At 32.0% G+C, this 24,076-nt stretch overlaps 2 protein-coding genes and 1 pseudogene across 3 annotated transcripts; all 3 read left to right on the forward strand.

Moving 5' to 3' along the window:
- Nucleotides 1–5,719: 5,719 nt before the first annotated feature.
- LOC18594348 (receptor like protein 27-like) lies at nucleotides 5,720–8,556 on the forward strand. 2 transcript variants are annotated; one of them, XM_018124599.2, is made up of 2 exons: nucleotides 5,720–8,241; nucleotides 8,350–8,556. In XM_018124599.2, exon 1 carries the CDS (start codon nucleotides 5,746–5,748, stop codon nucleotides 8,218–8,220), a length of 2,475 nt encoding a protein of 824 aa, XP_017980088.2. In that variant the 5' UTR covers nucleotides 5,720–5,745; the 3' UTR covers nucleotides 8,221–8,241; nucleotides 8,350–8,556. The 2 variants fall into 2 exon arrangements, with proteins under 2 accessions (XP_017980088.2, XP_088664016.1); XM_088807890.1 differs by lacking the exon at nucleotides 8,350–8,556 and having other exon boundaries at nucleotides 5,720–7,822; nucleotides 7,947–8,205.
- An 8,854-nt stretch (nucleotides 8,557–17,410) lies between these two features.
- Nucleotides 17,411–18,357, forward strand: LOC148761622 (uncharacterized; annotated as a pseudogene).
- Nucleotides 18,345–22,703, forward strand: LOC18594347 (receptor-like protein Cf-9 homolog). The gene is made up of 5 exons (XM_088807936.1): nucleotides 18,345–18,531; nucleotides 19,766–20,056; nucleotides 20,325–20,396; nucleotides 20,971–22,245; nucleotides 22,355–22,703. The coding sequence occupies exons 1-5, from the start codon at nucleotides 18,486–18,488 to the stop codon at nucleotides 22,372–22,374; spliced, it is 1,704 nt and encodes a 567-aa protein (XP_088664062.1). The 5' UTR covers nucleotides 18,345–18,485; the 3' UTR covers nucleotides 22,375–22,703.
- Nucleotides 22,704–24,076: the final 1,373 nt, after the last annotated feature.

Genomic DNA, 24,076 nt, shown 5'->3' on the forward strand with positions numbered 1-24,076 from the left:
GCAATGATATGCACGATGCAATATATATGCTATGCTAATGCAATTAACTATTCTTATCATTATTATTATTTAATCATTATTTTATTTTTTATTATCATATCTTTTATTTATTTTCCTTTTATATTTTACATTTTTTATTCTAGGTTTTTTTCTTTGATATTTCCTATCTTATTTCTTTTATATAATGTTTATTAATCAATACCTTGTACCACTAGATACTTAATGCATAATTATTTATTGTCTTGGATTTTCTTTATTAATAGTTTTTATTATTTGTCTATTTTATGTCATGGATATTACCTTTTCACAAATTTATTATATACATATTTGAATTATCATTATTATTATTTTTTCTTCTTCTTTTATTTATTTATTATTTATTTATTATTTTTTTGAATCATTTTGTGTTGTTAAATTTTTACTTATAAAAATTTCGAGATCTCGAAATCAAAGCCCTTCCATCATGCTGGTGGAGCCTTAATTCGGATTCTGAACCTAGGAAAAATTGGCTCGGGATTGCGACTTCTTGCATCTCGACCAATCATCCCATCATCGGTATTAAATTAAACAATTTTGTTGATAATTCTTTATCTTATCCTAATTTCATTCTCTCTTCATCTATATCCCTCTCCATTTTATATAAAGCCCCATTTTTTTAATATTTTCATATTTTTGTTTCATTACATTTTAATTCTAATTCTTCCTAATTTATTCTCATTCCTATGGTTTCTATATACATTGACATAACTATGTATCTTATGAATATATTCCACATTTCATCCTTTCCCACACTTATATTTTTTCTAAACAATATTCTAAATCCAAATATGTGCATATATTATTAATGTAAATAAATCTATTTCTACCATTCAATGTTTACTTTTCCTATACTTACTACTTAAATAAATCTATTAATCTTTTTAATAATTAAATGTTTATTTATTTCTCTATATATTTTATGCTTGGACCTATTTTTATAGTTAAATAACTATTTCACCAGATTTTATTATTATTTATTATATAATCAAATATATATACTCTTATATTTTTTTATCTACTCTCATTTTTTATCATCATTCATCATTCATTTTTTTTTTGTATCATTAAACATCCTATTTTATCCTCATCTATTTTTTTTTAATTTTTATTTTCTAATAATTTTTTTAATTTCCATTGCCAAGCACAACCACAAAATCAAAACAAAAAATAAGTGTATACCTTTAGTGGGTTAACAATAGCCCAACACGATCGACCTGGCCCAACAGGTCTGCCTCTCAAAGCCCACCGTCTAGTCCCTGGTCCAGCAGCCCCCAAATGCCCAAAATGACGTCGTTTCACTCTAACCCTAACTATAAAATCCTTCTTTTCTTTCATCTCTCCCCATTTTCCCTTTTTTGTTTCTCTTTCTACCTGCCGGATTCTCTCCTCTCTCTCTAAAAATCTCACCTTTCTCTCTCACACTAATCTTTCTTCACCGGCCACCGCCCAAGACCAGCATCACCGTCGGCTACCCTGACTGGCCTTCCCTCCTTTCGCCGATCAGCACTAATACCCAGGCTTCCTAACCCAAAATCCCTATATCTTTCCCCAAAATAACCATCGATTTGCTCTCCCTTCATCGCCGACGGTTAACCCGAAGCAAACCTCCCTCATTTCGTTGATCAGCACTAAGACCCAGGCTTCCTAACCCAAAATCCTTATATCTTTCCCCAAAACAACCACCGATCTGCTCTCCCTTCACCGCCACTTTCCTTGCGCCGACGCCACTTCCTAACCGAACTCCTCTCTCTCATCCAACGACGGCACAAAATCTGGGCTTCAAATGCCCCCACCAGCAGCACAAACCCCCCAATATATATCCCCTCCAAATCTCCCTAAAACAAGCTAAAGAAAATCCCCCAAAAACAACAACTACTACTTACTCTCCTTGTGTATTTTTTGATTTTTTTTGGTATTTCTTTAGTTGTGGATTGGTTGTTCTTGGTTGCTAGAAGGTCTAGGGTATTTTTTGATTGCGGCTAGGTATTTTGGTTGCTGAAATCCTAGGGTTTTTTTTTTATTGCCTAGCTTGATTTTGGTTCTTGATTTCTGTGCTAAAGTGCCCCCTTTATACTTGGTTGAAGGGGGCACGCTCCCACTACTCTGCCAGACGCGAATTTTTGCGTCTGGCAAGGTGCGGACCAGTTGTACCTTTTTTTTAATTTATTTTCATTCATTTTTTTGTTTATGATTTTTTTTAATTAATAAAATTTTATTATAATTTTTATAGTGTCTACAATAATTATCAAAGACACCTGGCCCATGTCAGTATCTAATTGGCTTTTCTTGCACTAAAAGCCCATGTCACTGGATTAGTGTCACCTTTGTTTGCAATTGGATTGGTGTCACTTGCAATCTGATCATCAAAGATTCGTATCATTCTTGATCTTTCTAACATGGGTCTTATACGCACCATCCCACCTCACTTGACAGATCTATCTTTTCTTGTTCAACTTAACATACTATTTAATCATTTTCATGGCTCATTGCCTTAACATACTATTCAAAACTGGAATTTGTCACAGGGATATTGGCCTAAGGGGGAGTAACCTGCTAGTGCAAAGCTTGTGTGTAGATTGCACAAATCTTCTATGGGCTTAAAAAGGCATTACGGAAGTGGAATTGTAAGTTCATCGAGGCAATACTACATTATGATTTTCAACAGTTGGAATCAGACTATTCTTTGTTTACTTGCACAATTAAAAATACACGTTTTTGAACTCTTCAAAAAAAAAAAATACAAGTTTTTGGGGGTTTTCAAATATACTTATTAAGTTGACATATCCGACTAATTTTTCCCTCAGCAGGTATTCTTAAGTATGCTTCAACCGTGGTCTGGCAACAGTTTCAGTTTTGGAACAGCCAGAAAAAAATAATAATAATAGAGTACCTTGGAAATCCTTATGTCAATATTGATTGCCTTGACCAATAAGGGAACATTAAGAAGCTGTGTAATTACTAGTTCATTTCAGTGATGTTGCTGGTGGTTTCTTGAATTAACAATCGAAGATGCAATCCTCACTTCCACTGTTATGGATCCTACATTATTAAGAGATGGGTGAATCTTGGATATATAAACATAAATCTTCCTTCAATTTTCAGTTGAAAACGTAGATCCATGACACTCACCCCGGCCACCCAAAAGAAAAAAAAAAAAGTGATCACTTTCTGAAATGTGAGCTAGTTAGTAGTCACTATGTTTGATGCTTTTCTATCTAAAAAGACATTACTTATTTTTCTTTGCAACTGTTGGGAATTTCGACCACTCTTTATTGTGTTTTACGTGGAAAACCAACTATAAGTCGGTCACTCATCTCAACACCTAACTTTACTTGACAAGGAGTAAACTTTTTTTCACTCAAAAAAAAAAAAAAGAAATTCAAATTTAACTTTTTGAATAAATAGAGATATATACTAATAAATTTGTTAAATGTTTGATTGCATTAAAAGTAACTTTAATATTTGATAAAGAATGCATTCAACCTTGTCATGGACGATAAAATTATTTATTGTTTTCATCACTTTTCAACTAATCCCTTTATTCTCCATGGTTTATGCCTCTGAAATATCAATTATAAGGATTTTCATGAGGAGATCCCACAGAACTTCCATAAATAGATTGCTCTATATGAAAAAAAAAAAGAAATTATTTGTTTTTGTTTTCTTTATTATGCGAATTACAATCTAAATATAAGGTATAAAATCTGATCTGAAAAAAAACCACTTGTAATAGTAATGGAGGATGAAGAAACTAGCAATAAGACTAGAATGCTTAAGAAATTATATACTAAGAAATCATGTCTACAGAAACATTTCTAACATTTACTTTGAAAGAGAGTCATGACTTCTTGTTGGTTTGCTAGTAACCCTTAAAGTATTAGGAAAAATAAAGCCTTAAAGAATTATTAGTAAAAAACCTTGAAGAATTAGGACCCAATTAGCGGTAAGGAGGTCGCTTCATTATTTTAACACCCAACACCTAGAAAAGAAGTCATATCAGCTGAATAGTCAAGGTAAATATATTAATTTAGCCCAAAGAAAATTAATTATTTTAATTCGAAATAATGGGAATTCGTAGTAAATTAATTAATTAAGACCAAAGAAAAGCAAAAGGATATATACATATAATTATCAAAGAAACAAAAAATGGAAAGCAAAAGGATATCCCATACTTGAAGTAATCGGTAATTGCTGGGAAAGTTGCCGAAGACTAACTGTATATAAAGCATGAAAAATGCATACAAAGGCCATCTTTTTTGGACTATTATCTCCTTTTGAGTTCTTAAATTTAATAAAAGGAGTTAGAATATTATCGGTGGTGGAGTCAAAATTTCGTATTTTGGGTGAAGACAATGTCTATAAAATAATCAAACTAGAAGTTTAGATGGAAAAAATAAAGTAACTTAGATGAAAAAAATTCATGTGAAAAATTATACAAATAACTCTAATTACGTGTTAAGTACAAAATAAATATATTTTTTAACAACTATTGCATGATAAGATTTGGCATCTTTAATTGAGTTGGATAGTCTTTCATAAAGTTAAAGACATCTATCACTGAATTAATGTCAAAGCCTCGAATGATTTCTTTTTCAATGAGATTGATTAACGAATTTTAAGAAAATTATCTAACATTCTACTATGAGTCTCGTTCGTAACGAGTTTCATATTAGAAATTGTACGCTCTAGTGTTGCAGTGGAAACTGAAAGAGTTAAGACAAGTTGGATCACTCTGTCAACAATGAAGTAAACTTTTGATATTCTCGTCTTCTTCAACACTTGACATAGTTTAAAACATATAGATGCATTTTTCAAAACTTGATTGTGAAGAATGTCAAGTTTGAGTAAATCCAATTGATAGCTTAGATGCATTTTATCATACTCAGTAAAGTTATCATCGAGGTAGTATTTATTTGCAAGGTTAGAAATACTTTCAACATCAAATGATTCAAAATCATTTTAAGTGTCCAAAGATATGTCAAGAGTGAGTAACTCCACCACATTCTCATCAAATTTGGAATCTAATTCTTGTAAGAATGAGTCAATATATAGCAACCAGAAACAAGTCAACTTAGCAATAGTGCTCAATTTTGGGTTGATCCTTTTAAAGACAACCTTTACCTAATTCATATCTAGTCCCCATGTCAGGAATCTCAATTTCAAATTTCTCACAAAACTTCTTCACTGACATAAGCAAAGGTTCCCGTCCATCCTCCCTCAATTGTTGGATACGCTTTTCAATAAGCGATACTAAACGAATTGCATTTAGTATGTCTTGAGACTTAAATTGTGAAGCTTTCGAGAGGTCATTTGTTATCTCCAACAACTCCCCCATAAGTTGAATTTAATTTTTTGTTTTACAACATTCATTCTTTCAATATACTTTCTCTTGTTGTTAATCATTTTTTTTGGAATATTTGACCAAACAAGAATCTCATATTCTCTTACTTAGAAAGAAAAAAAGAATCTCATATTTTCTAGTATTTTCATTATATTGTATTACAAGATTATTAAAATTCAGTGTTTATTTGCCAATTAAGAAAAAATCTAATCTTCCACGCAATGAAATTTAAAGAATTTTAAAGGATTTAGGAAAGACTTAAGGTTGACTTGAGAATGATATAAATAAAGGCCTCCAGGAATGCACATTTCATATATCTCTCCAAGCCTCAAATAGTTTCATCGCTTGTTTCTTAGCTTCTAGATATGGGAAGGTTAATCCGGTCGCATCAAATCCTTTGTCTCCTCTTAGTGTTAATCTTGCCTTTTGGAGTCGATTGTTCTCTGAGTTTCTCTTCCCCTTCTCTTAATTATTCAACTCCTTTATGCCTACCAGAAGACAGCTCTGCCTTGCTCCAATTCAAGAACACCATTTCTATTGATGATTCTGACGATCCTTTCTGTCGTGAGTCAATGACTTCCTCCCCCAGGACAAACTCCTGGAAGGACAGCACAAACTGCTGCTCATGGGAGGGAATCACGTGCGACAAGGTGACAGGTCATGTGATCGGTCTCGACCTTAGTTGCTCTTTGCTTGTTGGCTCTCTTCCTGCAAACAGCACCCTCTTCCTCCTTAGAGGACTCCAACAACTCAACCTTGCTCGTAACAATTTCCAGCAGTCACAACTTCCTCCCACTTTGTTCAACCTCACAGAACTTACTTATTTAGATTTATCATTCAATAGACTAGAAGGTCTCCTCCCAAATCATGTAAGTGGGCTTCAGAATCTAAAAGAATTCCGCTTAACTGACAACTTATTAAGTGGTGGAATTCCATCTTGGCTTTTTTCTCTGCCATTTTTAGAATATTTAGACCTCAGCCATAACAGGCTTACTGGTCCAATCGAGCAGATTCAAAAGTCTAATTCAATTCAACGACTTCATTTGGCAAATAATGACATACATGGTGAAATACCAAGTTCTTTCTTTGATCTAGCAAATCTTACTTATCTTGATCTTTCTTCAAACAACTTGAGTGGCAGCATCAAGTCAGATATGCTTCCAAAGCTCGAGAATCTTGAAACACTCGATCTTTCATCAAATAATTTTAGTGGTGTCATCAAGTCAGATCTTCTTTCAAAGCTCAGGAATCTTAAAACACTTCATCTTTCAAATAACAAGCTGCTATCGTTGAGTAGTGGCAGTGATGTTAACTATACTTTTCAAGAGCTGGAGACCTTATCATTCTCTTCTTGCAATGTAAATCGATTCCCGAATTTTTTAAGAACAGGGAAGAACTTGAAAGATCTTGATCTTTCCTGTAACAAAATTCGTGGCTCCATTTTCAGGTGGGAATTAGAAGGTTGGGAACAATTGACCACTTTAAATCTTTCTTACAACTTACTGACTAGTTTAGAGCAATTTCCAGGGAATAATCTTAAAACCCTTGATCTTCGTTCCAACCTACTCCAAGGTCCACTGCTAGTTCCACCCCCTTCATTGCGACAACTCTTCACTTCAAATAATAATTTGACAGGAAAAATCCCTCCTTTGATTTGTAATATGACTTCACTTAATACTCTTGATTTGTCTATAAATAATTTGGGTGGAATTATTCCAACATGCCTCGGAAATTTTAGCTATTCTCTCTCAACCATAAACCTACGGATGAATGACTTTCATGGCAAAATCCCCGATTACTTTGTTGAGGGTAATTTGTTGACGTATCTTGACCTTAGTGACAACCAATTCGAAGGGTTACTACCACGATCCTTGATTAACTGTACTTTTTTGAGAATTTTAGATTTGGCAAATAACAAATTAAGCGATACCTTTCCCCATTGGTTAGGTGTACTTCCACAGCTGCAAGTTCTTATCCTTGGATTTAATAGATTTCATGGACCCCTGGACAACTCGATAGTTACACCTCCTTTTCTGTCATTGCAAATAATCGATCTCTCTCAAAATGAGTTTAGTGGCCTCTTGCCAACAAATTTCTTCCAAAATCTATATGCTATGAAATCTGCCCGAGAAGGTAGTCTTCCAGACAGAGTCAAAAGAATTCGTTATGAAAGTCCAATCGATAGAGATGGTCAGACTTCTGTCAATGTGAGATTTAAAAGGTTAGAGATGAAGCTAGAGCTGGAAAAAACATTGCTCATTTTCTTTGCCATAGATTTTTCAAACAATCGATTATCTGGAAAAATCCCTGGGGTCATTGGAGAGCTTTGCTCATTGCGATTGCTCAACCTCTCTCACAACATCTTGACCGGTCATATCCCATCATCGCTGGGGAACTTGGTAGTGCTTGAATCATTAGATCTCTCATCAAACAAGCTTGGCGGTAGAATTCCTTCCCAAATGACAAACTTGACATTTCTTGCAGTGCTAAATGTTTCGGAAAATAATCTTGCAGGACCCATTCCCAGTGGGAACCAATTTAACACTTTTGATAATGATTCCTATAGCGGCAACATGGGATTGTGTGGCTTGCCATTGTCAAAGCAATGCGGCAACGTCGAGAGATCAAAATCTCCTGCACCAAAGTTTATGGAAGATGAAGGTTCTGCAATAGCTTTCATTTGGAAACTTGCAATGATGGGTTACGGATGTGGAGTGGTGCTAGGCTTGAGCACGGGATACGTTGTGTTCACAACTGGAAGACCGTGGGGGTTGGTGAGAATGGTTGAGAGAGATTGGCAAAAGAATGTTTCAAAGTGGATTAAAAGAAGAAGAAACTAGCACTGCATCCAAAATGCTTAGGTGAGTTTTAACTAATTTAAATAAACTGAGTACAATTGTATTTAGTTTCTCATTGCTTTCATAATCTAGACTTAATTTTCCCATTTTTGTTTCTTCTATTTGCCACAGTGGCGTTTTGAACTGAATCCGAAGGAAGATGGACCCGTGGTTCTGGGTTCATTTCCGTGGCAGTGGTTCGAATAATGGGGGTGTTCTTAGTGGATAGCTTGCTTTATTTGTTCGGCTTTGATCATATTACTTGTGTTCGAATAATGGGTGTCTTTATTTGTAAACTTTTTAACTAGATTATGAGATTATGATAAATTAATGTTTAGACTTTCTGAAATTACTTATCAGTATTTTTTGGGGTATGTTGAAGTTTTATAATAAGAATAGCACAAAAACAATATTTGATTTGAGGTGAAGTTTACTGAAAGAATGATGTTGGATTGAAATTAATTAGTTGAAATAAGTAAAAATATTATTACCTCTTATTTATTTTAATAAAACTGAATTAGGAAGGACATAGAGTTTAAGTTTTTTTTTTTGGATAAAGTCGGAATTTGAATCCAAATTATTTGAATAGGAAACATACACTTATTATTAAGTCAAATGCATGAACATTAATACATAATTTAACTTTTAACACTCTCATCTTTTACCAAAATTTTATAAGAAAAGACAAACTATGACAAGTGTATTTCTTTCAAATTATAAAATTTTGAATCGAAGATGATATTGTTTCCTAGCCCCCACTACTTTTCTCCATGTTTATAAAATTTTACGTTGCCAAATGAGCTTCAAATCATGTAAGAAGGTTAAGTGGTTGACTACATTGAAACTTCAGACAAGGCTATTCAACCAAGCTGAAGACTATTGGTCTCTGCCCATGTCATCCGTAAAAGCCTTGTAGATGATGGAAGAATTTTCAAAAGCTTGCCGGCCGGCCTTTGGAAAATTCCTAAGTCCAGACACTTGAGCAAATTTAGTCTCTAGGGGAATAATCAACAATTTTCTCTCTAATCGTGGTACAAGTTAAATTTTTTATTATTGATTATTTTCTTATATATTCATTTTCTAGCTGGTCTCTGCTTTCATTAGCTTCCACCAAACTGTTGAAAAAATATTCCTAAGAAAATTATTCCCACACGTAGATTAATTTCAAATAGTATTAAAAAGGAATATAAATGAATAAAAATGAAAGTAATTAACTACACAAAAACACATAAAATAAGAAGAAATTAAATTTTGAATAACTTAGAGAATGTATCACTATATATTTGTTTACATCATGTGTAGTTTAATTATACAAGTAAATAAAAATCTTACCAATGATAAAATTTCAAGAAAACTGTAAAAGGTCTTTTTTAAAAAAAATTTTAAAGGAAGAGATATTTTTAAAATTCCACCATTTTAAAATTTTTCAATAGATAAATTTTCATTTGCTATTAAACAAATTGATAAGTGTACAACAAAAGAAAAAAAGAAATAATAAAAGGGGAATAAAATAACCAAGGATAATAAAGCTAGGATCAAAATTAAAATTGTCGCATAAAATCTTAAAACGGGAAAAATATAAAAAAAAAAGGTATGAAAGTAATACATTTACATTATGCTTAATTAAAATTATTACATTTTAAGTGTTGATGATGATTCACTATATCATGCTTAGTTTTATATTTTTATAAAAATATTCGATAAAAAAAGTCTTGAAAGGAATATAAGCGTTCTAAACCTAATAGATTTCCAATCGTGTGAGATACTTTTGACTATGGGGAAAAAGAATGGTAATTTTCATACCTTTATATGCACGGTAAGTAACTTTCAAAAAGGAGCTGCCATTTTTCTTCCTTTGACAATAATTCATCTCTTGACTTTCTATCACTTCATTCATTCATTTAATAGCCAGTTACTATGAATTCCTATTTCTTAGCAATTTAAAAAAGATGACTTCCACTGACTGGGTCCTTTCAATTAGACTTTGTTAGACTTGGACAGCTTCGGGCTTGTTTTTCTTGGCAAGACACACAAGTGTAAACACTGGAAAAATGGAAGCATTCAAATATTATTAATTACTTCATCAGCTCATTGCCCACTCTTGTACCGAAGAAGAGAGCGTTAGTCTTCGGTCTTTGTCAATGTTGGAAATTGGCAATGAAGAGGGAAAAAAAAATGTAAGATTCTTATAAGAATTAATTCTTTAATTCCTAATATAAAAATGTTATAAGAAAAGACAAACAATGAATAGTACATTTCTTTTAATTATAAAATTTTAATAATAAAATTTTCTTCCCTTCCAGCCTCCACCATTTTTCTTGATGTTTATTGGCATTACATTAGGCTTGTTATCAGTAATTATGAGAGCAATAAATTATTAAGTTCCCGTGACTTAATTCAAGCAAGCTGAAGACTATTGTTCTCTGCCCATGTAATACGAAAAAGCTTTCTAAATAATAGAGGAATTTTCAAAGGCTTGCCAGCCAGCCTTTGCAAAATTCCTAAGCCTAGACATGACATTTGTTTGCATTATGCATTATAATTATGCAATTAAATGAAAATCTTATCAATGATAGAATTTCAAGAAAATTGTAAACAATAATTTTTTAAAAAAAAAATTAAGGGAGGTGATGTTTTTAAAACTCCACAAATGTGTTGAGTGAATTTGAAAAATTTAATATAAAAATTTTCATTTGCTATTAAATAAATTGACAAGTGTTCAACAAAAGGAATAAAAAGATAATAAAAGGGAATAAAATAAAACACGTATAATAAAACTTGGATAAAATTTAAAATTATTAAATAAAATCTTAAAAAAGAGAAAAATATAAAAGAATGTGAAAATGATACATTTACATTATGCTTAATTAAAATTATTACATTCTACGTGGTGATGATGATTCACTATATTATGTTTAACGTTTTATTTTTATTATTCATTAATATATAAAAATTGACCACACCTCGAAACGATGCCCAAAGATTTAAAATCTACAAAAACATTTGATAAAGAAAGTCTTGAAAGGAATATAAGCATTTTATATTTAGTAGGCTTTCAATCGCGTGGGATACTTTTGACTATGAGGGAAAAAATGTAATTTTCATACCTTTATATACACAGTAAGTAACTTCCATAAAGAGGTTCAAATACTAGTAAGATTTAAAATCCACATAAATATGTGATAAAGAAAGTCTTTGAAGGAATATAAGCATTATACACTTAGTAGGTCTCCAACCATGTGCAATACTTTGGACTATGAAGGACAAATGTAGTTTTTGTACATTTATATACATGGTGAATAACTTCCATGAAGGGGGCTCAAATACTAGTAAGACTTAAAATCTACATAAATATCTGATAAAGAAAGTCTTGAAAGGAATATAAACATTATAGACTTTGTAGGCCTCCAATTAAGTGCAATACTTTTGACTATGAGAGACAAATGTAATTTTCATATCCTTATATACAATGTAAATAATTTTCATAAAAGGGGGCTCAAATACTAGTAAGACCTAAGATCCACATAAATATTTGATAAAGAAAGTCTTGGAAGGAGTATAAAACGTTATGGACTTCGTAGGTCTCCAACCGTGTGCAATACTTTAGACTATGAGGAAAAATGTAATTTTCGTACCTTTATATACACGATAAGTAACTTCCATAAAGGGGACTCAAATACTAGTAAGACTTAAAATCCACATAAATATCTAATAAAGAAAGTCTCGAAAGGAATGTAAGCGTTATAGGCTTTGTAGGTCTCCAATCGTGTGCAATAATTTTGACTATGAGGGACAAATGTAATTTTCACACCTTTATATACAATGTAAGTAATTTTCTTAAAAGGGGCCCAAATACTAGTAAGACTTAAGATCCACATAAATATTTGATAAAGAAAGTCTTGAAAGGAGTATAAATGTTGTGGACTTAGTAGGTCTCCAACCGTGTGCAATACTTTAGACTATGAGGAAAAATGTAATTTTCGTACCTTTATATACACGATAAGTAACTTCCATAATGGGGACTCAAATACTAGTAAGACTTAAAATCCACATAAATATCTAAAAAAGAAAGTCTTGAAAGGAATATAAGCGTTATAGACTTAGTGAGTCTCCAATTGTGTGCAATAATTTTGACTATGAGGGATAAAAGTAATTTTCGTACCTTGTAAGTAATTTTCATAAAGGGGGTTCAAATACTAGTAAGACTTAAGATCCACATAAATATTTGATAAAAAAAGTCTTGAAAAGAGTATAAGCGTTATAGACTTAATAGGTCTCCAACCATGGGCAATACTTTGGACTATGAGGAAAAAATGTAATTTGCGTACCTTTATGTACATAGTAAGTAACTTCCATAGAAGGGGTTCAAATAGTAGTAAGACTTAAAATCCACATAAATATCTAATAAAGAAAGTCTTCAGAGGAATATAAGCGTTATAGAGTTAGTGGGTCTCCAATCGTGTGCAATAATTTTGACTATGAGGGACAAATGTAATTTTTGTATCTTTATATACAATGTAAGTAATTTTCATAAAGAGGGCTCAAATACTAGTACGACTTAAAGTACACATAAATATATAATAATAAAATCTTTGAAAGGAATGCAAGCGTTATAGACTTAGTAGATCTCGAACCGTGTGCAATACTTTGGACTGTGAGGGAATGATAAATAACTTCCATAAAAGGGGCTCAAATACTAATCAGATTTAAAATCTACATAAATATCTGATAAAGAAAGTCTTTAAAGGAATATACGCGTTACAGATTTGGTAAGTATCCTATCGTGTGTAATAATTTTGACTATGAGAGACAAATGTATGACTTCCACTAACTGTGTCCTTTCAATTAGACTTTGTTAGACTCGGACAGCTTAGGGCTTGTTTTCCTTGGCAAGACACACAAGTGTAAACACTGGAACAAAGGAAGCATTCAAATTTTGTTAATTACTTTATCAGCTCATTGCCTACTCTTGTACAGAAGAAGAGAACATTAGTCTTCGGTCTTTGTCAATGTTGGAAATTGGCAATGAAGAGGAAAAATATGTAAGATTCTTAAATTACTTTATCAGCCCATTGCCCACTCTTGTACCGAAGAGAAACTTTATCTTTGTTAGTCTTTGGTCTTTGTAAATGAAGAGGAAAAAAAATGTAAGATTCTTGTAAGTATTAATTCTTTAATTAACAATGCTCATTATAACCTAGTACTTTTACCTTTATTATTTTTCTCTTTGACAATTTCAGAAGTTACAAAAGAGTTGCTTATGGATTGGTTGAGCTAAACAAGATTACCAGTTTCAAGTAATTTATACAAATTAGAATATACTTTGAGTTAAATCTAAAAATTCAATTTAATTCTAACTTAATTATTAAATAGTTATTTTTAAGATGAGTTCTTAAAAAGTAAAAGTTTTAATTTGTTACATGAAAAAGGCAGTCAATTGGAATATTTTTCCGCTTTTTTCCCATTTTTCATCATCAATTTGATGATATATGGGTAGAGGGGGCCCTCAAAAGGTTACTTTTAAGATCTATTCATTAATATAGAATTTGGTAAAAGAAAAAGTATTAATATAGAAATAAAAAATCAAATGGATGCAATAAGTATAAAACTTGATAAAATGTGGAACATTTATAATTTTGTTCAATTGGTTGACAAAAAAGCTTAAATTCTTGCCTACAAAGCTCACTTGCATTGATTATATTTAAAGGTGCTAGAATTAGTCTAAAGCCCATTGTACTAGTCCATTATAGATATTAAATTAATCTTTCCTAATATAAAAATGAGAATCAATTCATGTTTTAAAGGTTTCGTTTGGTTTGGTGTTTTTATTATCTGTCTTTAATTATTTATTTATTTTATTAATTTCTATAATAATTTAAGAAAAAAACAGAAAGCGAAAATATTAACCAAAAGAGCTTAATTGAGCTCCCAAACATGAACTAGAGGGCATGCTTCACGCTTTTCCTCTCGGATACGGCTATCTGTCCATTCTGCTTTTTGCTTTTCTTGATTTGTAGGAACTTTTTACAATCCAAAATCTATAAAAATATATTTCATTAGGTGTAATTTTCAATGAGATTATGATAAATTAATGTTTAGATTTTCTGTAATGACATGATTTGAGGTGAAGTTTATTGAAAGATGGATGTTAGATTGAAATTAATTAGTTGATATTGTTACCTATTATTCATTTTAATAAAACTGAACTAGGAGGGACATAGTCACATAGTATTTAAGTTTCATTTTTGGACAATCTAGGAATTTGAGTCTGAATTATTTGAATAGGAAATGTACACTTACTATTGAATCAAATGTTTAAACAAAAATACAGAATTTAACTTTTAATCACCTCATCTTATACCAAAAAATTTTATAAGAAAGAAACAAACAATGATAAGTGTATTTCTTTCAAATTATAAAATTATAGATGTATGTCTTTAATTATAAAATTTTAATGATAAAATTTTCCTGCCCTTCCAGCCCCCACCAGTTTTCTTGATGTTTATTGGCATTGCGGATCCCAATTATATTATCAGTAATTATGAGACCAATAAATTATTAAGTTCCCATGACTTAATTCAACCAAGCTGAGTACTACTGTTCTCTGCCCATGTAGTACGAAAAAGCTTTTTAAATAATAGAAGAATTTTCAAAAGCTTACCAGCCAGCCTTTGGAAAATTCCTAAGTCTAGACGTGATATTTGCTTGCATTATGCTTACAATTATGCAATTAAATGAAAATCTTATCAATGATAGAATTTCAAGACAATTGTAAACAATAATTTTTTTAAAAAAATTTAAGAGAGGTGTTATTTTTAAAATTCCACAAATGTGCTGAGCGAATTCAAAAAAAATTCAATATAAAAATTTTCATTTGCTAGTAAATAAATTGACAAGTGTTCAACAAAAGAAATAAAGAGATAATAAAAAGGGAATAAAATATAACAAGGATAATAAACATTGGATAAAAAATTCAAATTATTAAATAAAATCTTTAAAAGGAGGAAAATATAAAAAAAGTAAGAGATAATACATTTACATTATGCTTAATTTAAATGATTACATTTTACGTGCTGATGATGATTCACTTTATTATGTTTAATTTTATATTTTTATAATTCATTGATAAATATAAATTGACCACACCTCAAAATGGTGCCCAAAGATTTAAAATCCACAAAAATACTTGATAAGGAAAGTCCTGAAAGGAATATAAGCGTTCTAGATTTAGTAGGCTTTCAATCATGTGGGATACTTTTGACTATGAGGGGAAAAATGTAATTTTGATATTCACGGTAAGTAACTTCCACAGAAAGGCTCAAATACTAGTAAGATTTAAAATCCACCTAAATATCTAATAAAGAAAGCCTGGAAAGGAATATGAACGTTATAGATTTAGTAGGTCTCCAATTACCTGTAATACTTTGGACTATGAGGGACAAAGGTAATTTTCATACCTTTATATATACAGTAAGTAACTTTCATAAAGGGGGCTCAAATACTAGTTAGACTTAAAATCCACATCAATATCTAATAAAGAAAGTTTTAAAAGGAATATAAGCATTATAAACTTAGTGGGTCTCCAATCGTTTGCAATAATTTTGACTATGAGGGAAAAATGTAATTTTCATACCTCAACATACAATGCAAGTAATTTTCATAAAAGGGGCTCAAAGGCTAGTAAGACTTATAGACTTAGTAAGTCTCCAACCGTGTGGAATATTTTAGACTATGAGGAAAAAATGTAATTTTCGTACCTTTATAAACACGGTAAGTAACTTCCATAAAGGGGGCTCAAATACTAGTAAGACTTAAAATCCACATAAATATCTAATAAAAAAAGTCTTCAAAGGAATATAAGCGTTATAGACTTAGTGAGTCTCCAATCGTGTGCAATAACTTTGACTATGAGAGACAAATGTAATTTTCATACTTTTATATACAATGTAAGTAATTTTCATAGAGGGGGCTCAAATACTAGTAAGACACAAGATCCAAAGAAATATTTGATAAAGAAAGTCTTGAAAGAAGTATAAGCACTATAGACTTAATAGGTCTCGAAGCATGTGCAATACTTTGGACTATGAGGAAAAAATGTAATTTTCGTACCTTTATATAGACGGTAAGTAACTTCCATAAAAGGGCCTCAAATACTAGCAAGACTTAAAATCCACATAAATATCTAATAAAGAAAGTCTTCAAAAGAATACATGCATTATAGAGTCAGTGGGTCTCCAATTGTGTGCAATAATTTTGACTTTGAGGGACAAATGTATTTTTTGTACCATTATATACAATGTAAGTAATTTTCATAAAGAGGGCTCAAATACTAGTAAGACTTAAAATCCACATAAATATATAAGAAAAATGGTCTTGAAAGGAATATATAAGCATTATAGACTTTGTCTCCAACCGTGTGCAATACTTTGGATTATGAGGGACAAATGTAATTTTTGTACATTTATATACACGGTAAATAACTTCCATAAAGGGGGCTACATAAATATCTGATAAAGAAAGTCTTTAAAGGAATATAAGCGTTATAGATTTAGTAAGTCTCCAATCGTGTGCAATACTTTTGACTATGAGAGACAAATGTAATTTTCATATCTTTATAAACACGGTAAGTAACTTCCATAAAAGGGCTCCCATTTTTCTTCCTTTGACACTTTATTTCTTTAACTTTCTATCACTTCATTCATTGCCCCACTACATTGGTTTGATAGCAGGTTGCTAAATGAATTCCGATTTCTTACGGTGTCTTTCATGCCTTAGCATTTGAAAAAATATGACTTCCACTAAGTGGGTCCTCTCAAATTAGACATTCTAAGACTTAGACAGCTTAGAGCTTGTTTTTCTTGGCAAGATAAACAAGTGTAAACACCGGAACAAAGGAAGCATTCATGAAACGTTGGTCTTCGGGCTTTGTCAACGATGGAAATTGGCAACGAAGAGGAGAAAACTGTAAGATTCTTGAATTTTTAAGTATTAATTCTTTAATTCTACAATCCAAAATCCATAAAAATATTGTCTTCACTGATTCAACCTATTCATAATCAGACCTTTTGTCTCGTTGGATTACTCTTTTAATGCATGTACTAGTATTAAAGTAACGAGCATCAATCAACACAACGATGCAACAAATTATCTGAGTTGTTTCTTTCTTAATCTGCTCAACCACAAATATAATCTTATGGGAAACATCAACTTCCTCTTCTCTATCATGGTTGTGGTGCTATTGAGTAACACTGTGGCTACTTTGTCTACGGAGTCACTCAACATCTTCCATGACCAATTGGCTCTTCTTGCGCTAAAAGCCCATGTCACTCATGACCCTCAAAATCTATTAGCAACAAACTGGTCTACTACTACTTCTGTTTGCAATTGGATTGGTGTCACTTGCGGATCCAATTCCAGTCATCAAAGAGTCACCGGTCTTAATCTTTCGAACATGCGTCTTGTAGGCACCATCCCGCCTCACTTGGGAAACCTCTCTTTTCTTTCTCAGCTTAACACCCAATTTAACCATTTTCATGGCTCATTGCCCGTCGACTTGGTTAATTTGTCTTGGTTGAAATATATAAACTTTGGTAACAATAACTTTGATGGGCAAATTCCATCATGGTTTGATTCCTTCACTCAACTTCAGAGCTTGTTTCTTAATGATAACAACTTCTCTGGTGTTATCCCGCCTTCTTTGGGCTCTTTGTCAAATCTCGAGAAGTTGCTCTTACAGGAGAATGGTCTGGAAGGGCATATTCCTATTGCAATCGGAAATCTTTCTAACTTGAAATGGTTGAATTTGTCAAATAATCAACTTTCAGGTTGCGTATCTTTCTCAATCATCAGTATATCTTTTTTACAAATATTGATTTCAACACTAATAATCTCATTGTAGGTCAACTTACACCGGCTATAGTTGATCACCTTCCTAAATTACAATATCCAAATTTGGAATCCAATCATCTTTCTGGTAAAATTCCAACCAGTCTATTCAAGTGCCAAGAGTTGAAAATTTTAATTTTATCTCACAATGCCTTGGAGGGAAATGTACCTCAAAAAATTGAGAATATGACTACACTAGACGAGTTGTATCTCAATGGGAACAATTTAACAGGTACGTTTACGATTGGCCTTTAGATAAGTTAAAATAATTAATTAGCTGGCAATTTATTTTTATTTTTAGTTCAGATTTATGATTTTGACAATATATTTTCATTTAATCTCACAATGCCTTGGAGGGAAATGTACCTCAAAAAATTGAGAATATGACTACACTAGACGAGTTGTATCTCAATGGGAACAATTTAACAGGTACGTTTACGATTGGCCTTTAGATAAGTTAAAATAATTAATTAGCTGGCAATTTATTTTTATTTTTAGTTCAGATTTATGATTTTGACAATATATTTTCATTTGTGGCAATTTATGTAAATTAGTTTTCATTTAGATTGCGTTTGAAAATCTGATATTGTGAGATCTCTATTGAGTGGTGGATCTAAAAACAGTATTATTTGATCCATGACAAAATTGCGTTAATAATTCATGATAAAAGGAATTGAAAAAAGTTTTGTGCGTGTACATGTAAACGTGTTCATGGGTCAAAACTAATTAACACTTTTAAAATTCAATCCAACTCGTCCTTTTAATTTATATTTATTATTAAAATATTAAAAATATTTATATATTTTAATATATATATTTCAAAATTAAAAATAAATAAAAAATAATTATTTATTAACTAATAATATCCCGAGTTAGTCTCTAACCTAAAAAGTCATGTCTAAGCATAGCTTGAGTCGGGCCAAGCTCATGAGCTTGGACAAATAGCTTGGCAAGTGGATAACTCTACTATAAATATCTATATGATATAAAAAGAATGGTAAATTATCCTTACCTCCGTAAGTTTTTAACTTAATTAGTCAAGGTAAACTCATATGAAACCGACAGCAGGCTTTTGGCATTTCCTAAAACCGTTTCTTCTTCTTCTCTCTAAAACTGTTTCTTCTCTTTGAAAATCTCGTCTTTTTCCTCCACTCTCATGGCATTTCATTTCCCTTGCCTTCCCTTCCCATCCTTCCTCCTTGTTCAAGTCCTGACAACCTCAGCTTCTCCTTAGCCATTTTTTCTTGTTTTGGATCAAAAAATTAAGTTGAAAAATTATACATCACTAGAAGTCTAGAACACTCGAATAAGGCTGGCCTTGGAATATCTGTCCAGAAACCTCTTACCATTTCATCTTCACTTTGCAGAAAATGCTTTCACTTTTACGCCTAAGTAGCTATTGAAATCTGCAACATCTCAAGCTAAGCATTTCCGTAATATATATTTATGTTAATTCTATCTTTATATTTAGGGCTAAGATTTTATTATCTTGAGTTTAATATTTTAATATCTTTATATATATTTCAATATTTTAATAACTCTAGTATAAATATCCATGTGATATAAGAAGAAGGGTAAATTACCTCTGCCTCCTCACGTTTTGACCATAAGTTTTCAATAGGAAATCTTTCTACCTTACAAAAACTACATTGGAAAATTTCAGGTCCCATTCCTTTCTCAATCTTCAACATTTCTTCACTGCAAATAATTAACCTCGGATACAACATGCTCTCTGGTCATCTCTCCTCGAATACATTTGATCAACTTGCTATGTTACAAGAGTTTAGGTTGGACAACAATCATGTTTCTGGAAGAATTCCCACGAGTTTATTCAAGTGCAAACGTTTGGAATATTTATACTTAGCGGAAAATCAATTGGAGGGGAGTGTGCCGATCGAAATTGGGAATTTGACTTTGCTTAAGTTTTTGGCTCTCCAAAACAACCGCTTCCAAGGTAAACTAAAGTTCCTATTAATTCTTACGCTTAATGCTTAGTGACCTTTTTCTATATAAAAAATTTTATTTTGATCACCTTTGTTCTAAATTAAAATTACATTTTAGTGGACATCATCTGTTCAAAAAAACAGCAAAATACTAACAGATGAACTTTCTTGCTACAAAGTAAGTAAATCATTGTTACATGGTAGTTGACCTGAAATAGATAGTAAAATAAAAATGGGCTGCCAAAAGTAAAAATTTAAGGGGAACATTCCTATTTGCAGGTGTAATTCCATCAACTATCAGGCGCTTGACTCTTCTTACATATCTTGATTTTTCTTCAAACAAATTGACAGGTATAATCTTTCTACTGCTTTTTGTCCAATTTATGCATATAGGCAACCTTTTAAATATTTTCATAATGTCTTCATTCATCAATTCAATACATAACCAAACAATAGAACGACGAGAAAGAGGGGAAGAGAGAGAAATCAGGTAGAAGAGAGGGATGGATGATATAAGGAGATGTTTGATGCGTTGCGGTGAGGCTAGGAGAAGGAGAAGGAGAAGGCCACTGGGGAGACGAGGCAGAGTTATTCTATGTCTAACTGCGTTTAAGTGTTACATTAAGGGAGAAAAACAATTAGCGGTTAAATGTCACTTTCAACTTAAGAACATATCAAAATATCCGTACATTAATTAACAATGGAAAAAGAAACACAATTTCTTAATAGAGAGTTTCTTTTATTAGATAGAATAAGAATAATTGTTGACTTAAAAGAAAAAAAAAACTAATGAAGTAATTGATTTCATTGTTTGTACTCAAATATTATTCAGTAATTTCATTGCAAATGTTTCACTTGCATTTTTATAAAGCAACTTTTTTTGAAGAATATTCCAACTCCTAACTTTTGTTCTCGTGGCTCCAAGGACGGTTACGAATTCTACCGCCTTCGTTGCTTTGGTTCTTGGCTGCAAGGAACAAATTAGTTGGAAATATCCCTGCCTCAATTTGCAATGTCAGCTCCCTTAAAGATCTCGACTTGTCTGAAAATTCTTTGGGTGGAATTATTCCAAAATGCTTTTGGAATTTAAGTTTCTCTCTCATTGACCTGAATTTACAGAAGAATAACTTCCATGGTATATTATCAGCGGGAATAATATTTCCTAAAAGTTGTTTTTTGAGAAGTTTCCGCATCAATAGCAATCAATTTGAAGGGCCAGTACCACAATTTTTGGTCAACTGCAAGGACTTGGAAATTCTAGACCTCGGGCACAATAACTTCAATGATACCTTTCCTGTTTGGTTAGGAAATTCGAATAACCTACAAATTCTTGTCTTGCGATCCAATAGATTTCATGGTCAGATCATCAATTCAGAAGTTGCATCTTCCTTCTCTCACTTACGGATCATTGATATATCTCATAATGACTTCAGTGGTTGCTTGCCTTCAAAGTTTTTTGAAGGTTTGCTCGCTATAAGCAATGGGTATGAAAAGACAAGTGAACCAAGGTACATAGGCTATGAATATTCTAGCAATATTGTGTATTATGTTGACTCTTTCTTTATCACAATAAAAGGTCTTGAGTTGGAGGTTCGGAGAATCATTATCTTTTATTTGATGGCCATTAACTTTTCAAATAATCAATTTAATGGACAAATTCCCAAGATAATCGGAAAACTTCAGTCACTTACGGCCCTCAACCTCTCTCATAATAGTTTAACAGGTGCTATTCCTACATCATTAGGAAACTTGTCAGAACTTGAATTATTGGATCTCTCGTCAAACAGACTTGAAGGAAAAATTCCAGCGCAATTAATAAATCTTGTGTTCTTAGAGGGATTAAACTTTTCTTGGAATAATCTCATGGGACCCATTCCTCAAGAAAATCAGTTTTCTACCTTCTCAAACGATTCCTACATCGGAAATTCAGGTTTGTGTGGATTACCATTATCAAAGATCTGCGATAATGATGAGGGTTTGGAACCACCTCCAGCAATATCGGATGGAGATGATGACATCACCAGAGCATTTGATTGGAGATTTGCTACATTGATAGGGTATGGATGTGGGCTGGTGTTTGGATTTATCATGGGATACATTGTGTTCACAACCGAAAAACCATGGTGGTTCATAAGGATGACTGAGAGAGTTGAGCAAAAATATGGTACAACGATATATACAATACACTTAATGTTCCTAGGTGAGTTTAAGTACTTGTAAAATTAGAACAGTGTTTAAGTACTATTACTTTTTTTCATTTTTACAAGATGGAAAGTCCAGCACTGACAAGTTTTAACAAATGTTCTCAGGTTGGATATGTTCCAATTAAGGATCAATACTCCCAAGGGAAGCTAATTCGTCCACTGAGACATTGGCAAAAGTAGGATTCAAGCCCTGTGTGGTATGGGTTCTATCATTCTGCATATTGTGGTGGACTTTCTCGTAGGATTTTGACAAGAAGATGAGTTTTCAAGCCCTGTGTGGTATGGGTTCTATAATTCTGCATATTGTGGTGGACTTTCTCGTAGGATTTTTACAAGCATATTCTCGTAGCTTTTGTTAGTCAATAATTTCAGTTGTGTTGGTCTTATCCTACTTGCTTATAGATGATTTTCATGTAATTTTGTTGAGATTATGGTATGTATTTTCGACATGATATATATCTTCAACTATCCTATATATAACTCCATGCATTCTCACACTTAGTTGGGTTGTTTATAACCATTTGCAACTTTTCTTAAGCACATTATATCATCAATGTTAATGCTTTAAGTCTCTTGATGCTCACCGTAGAAGAAAAAAAAATGTTTTGACAGTTAATTTCTCAAATTGGATGAATTAATTTCTGAAATTGTTTTAGCATATCTTTTCTTCCAAGAAACCAATCTTTTGCAGTCAAATTACCCACATAGTTCACAGAAAAGAACCTTATTAAAGCTTTGAATCAATTACGAAGCTGTTTCAAATTTTGTAGGTATTTTCTAGAGCAGAATAACTCACACTTCTTGAAATTAAAATTCAAGGATCCGGAAGAACTTCGGCAGGCTGAGAAGGTGTTTGAAAAGTGCTTAGCAAGAATACATACAAAAACATTGAATCAGCACCCCAAATCACCCCAATAAATCAATATGACAATCCAAAATAGTAATTCTTTTCCATTTAAATTAAAGATCCAACAGAAAAACAAGCAGGGTAAGAAGCTCCTAACCATGTAAAACTGTGTTAACTAATTGTTAAATAACAGAAAGGATTGACTGATGATAAAACTGTCTTATGCTTATAATTTCTTTCTTAATTTCCAAGTGGACTTGTAAAATATTAAGACTAATTCACAACAATAAATTTACTAGCAGCATCAGAGGACAACAACAGAGTAGAGGATTGATGGGAATTTTGCCCAGCTGAAGAAATTCAAAATTAAAATCTTAAACCGCCACACAAATTTTGCTCATTTTTTCCAAAAATAAAGCTATTTGTCCTTTGCAAACTGTACTAATAAACTCATATTTTCCTTATTTTTCCAAAAATAAAGTTTCAGGACAACCTTCTAATTATATTTTTCTCCCTTTCAAGTGATCACTTGCTTGTGCAAATTTCATTTGCATTAACAAATTGATCATAACAGGTGACAAGAGATTAAAGGAACGAAATTTTGCAAATTATATGAAAGACTGGCTTGCATGATCGTTGCTTTCTTCTGGTAAGCCCTAAGGTTGGATGATTGACCGGCAAAGACTCATTAACAGAGCCATCAATCAGGAAATGGAGAAATATTTGGTTTCACACCATATCTATGGCAGGATTACCCTGCCATAGTAAACCAAAAGTTTTATAAGAAAAGATAAACAATGATAGGTGTATGTCTTTGAATTATAAAATTTTCGGTGTAAGATGATATTGCTTTCCTACTCCAACCAGCCCCCACCATTTTGTCTTGATGTTTATTGGCTTTTACATTAGGCTTGTCGGTGCTAACTTCATTATCAGTATTTAGGAGACCAACAAATTAGGGTCCTATGACTTAAGGATAA

The sequence above is a fragment of the Theobroma cacao genome, chromosome 7 (genome assembly GCF_053813885.1).
Source record: "Theobroma cacao isolate CCN51 chromosome 7, ASM5381388v1, whole genome shotgun sequence".
Classification (NCBI taxonomy): domain Eukaryota; kingdom Viridiplantae; phylum Streptophyta; class Magnoliopsida; order Malvales; family Malvaceae; genus Theobroma; species Theobroma cacao.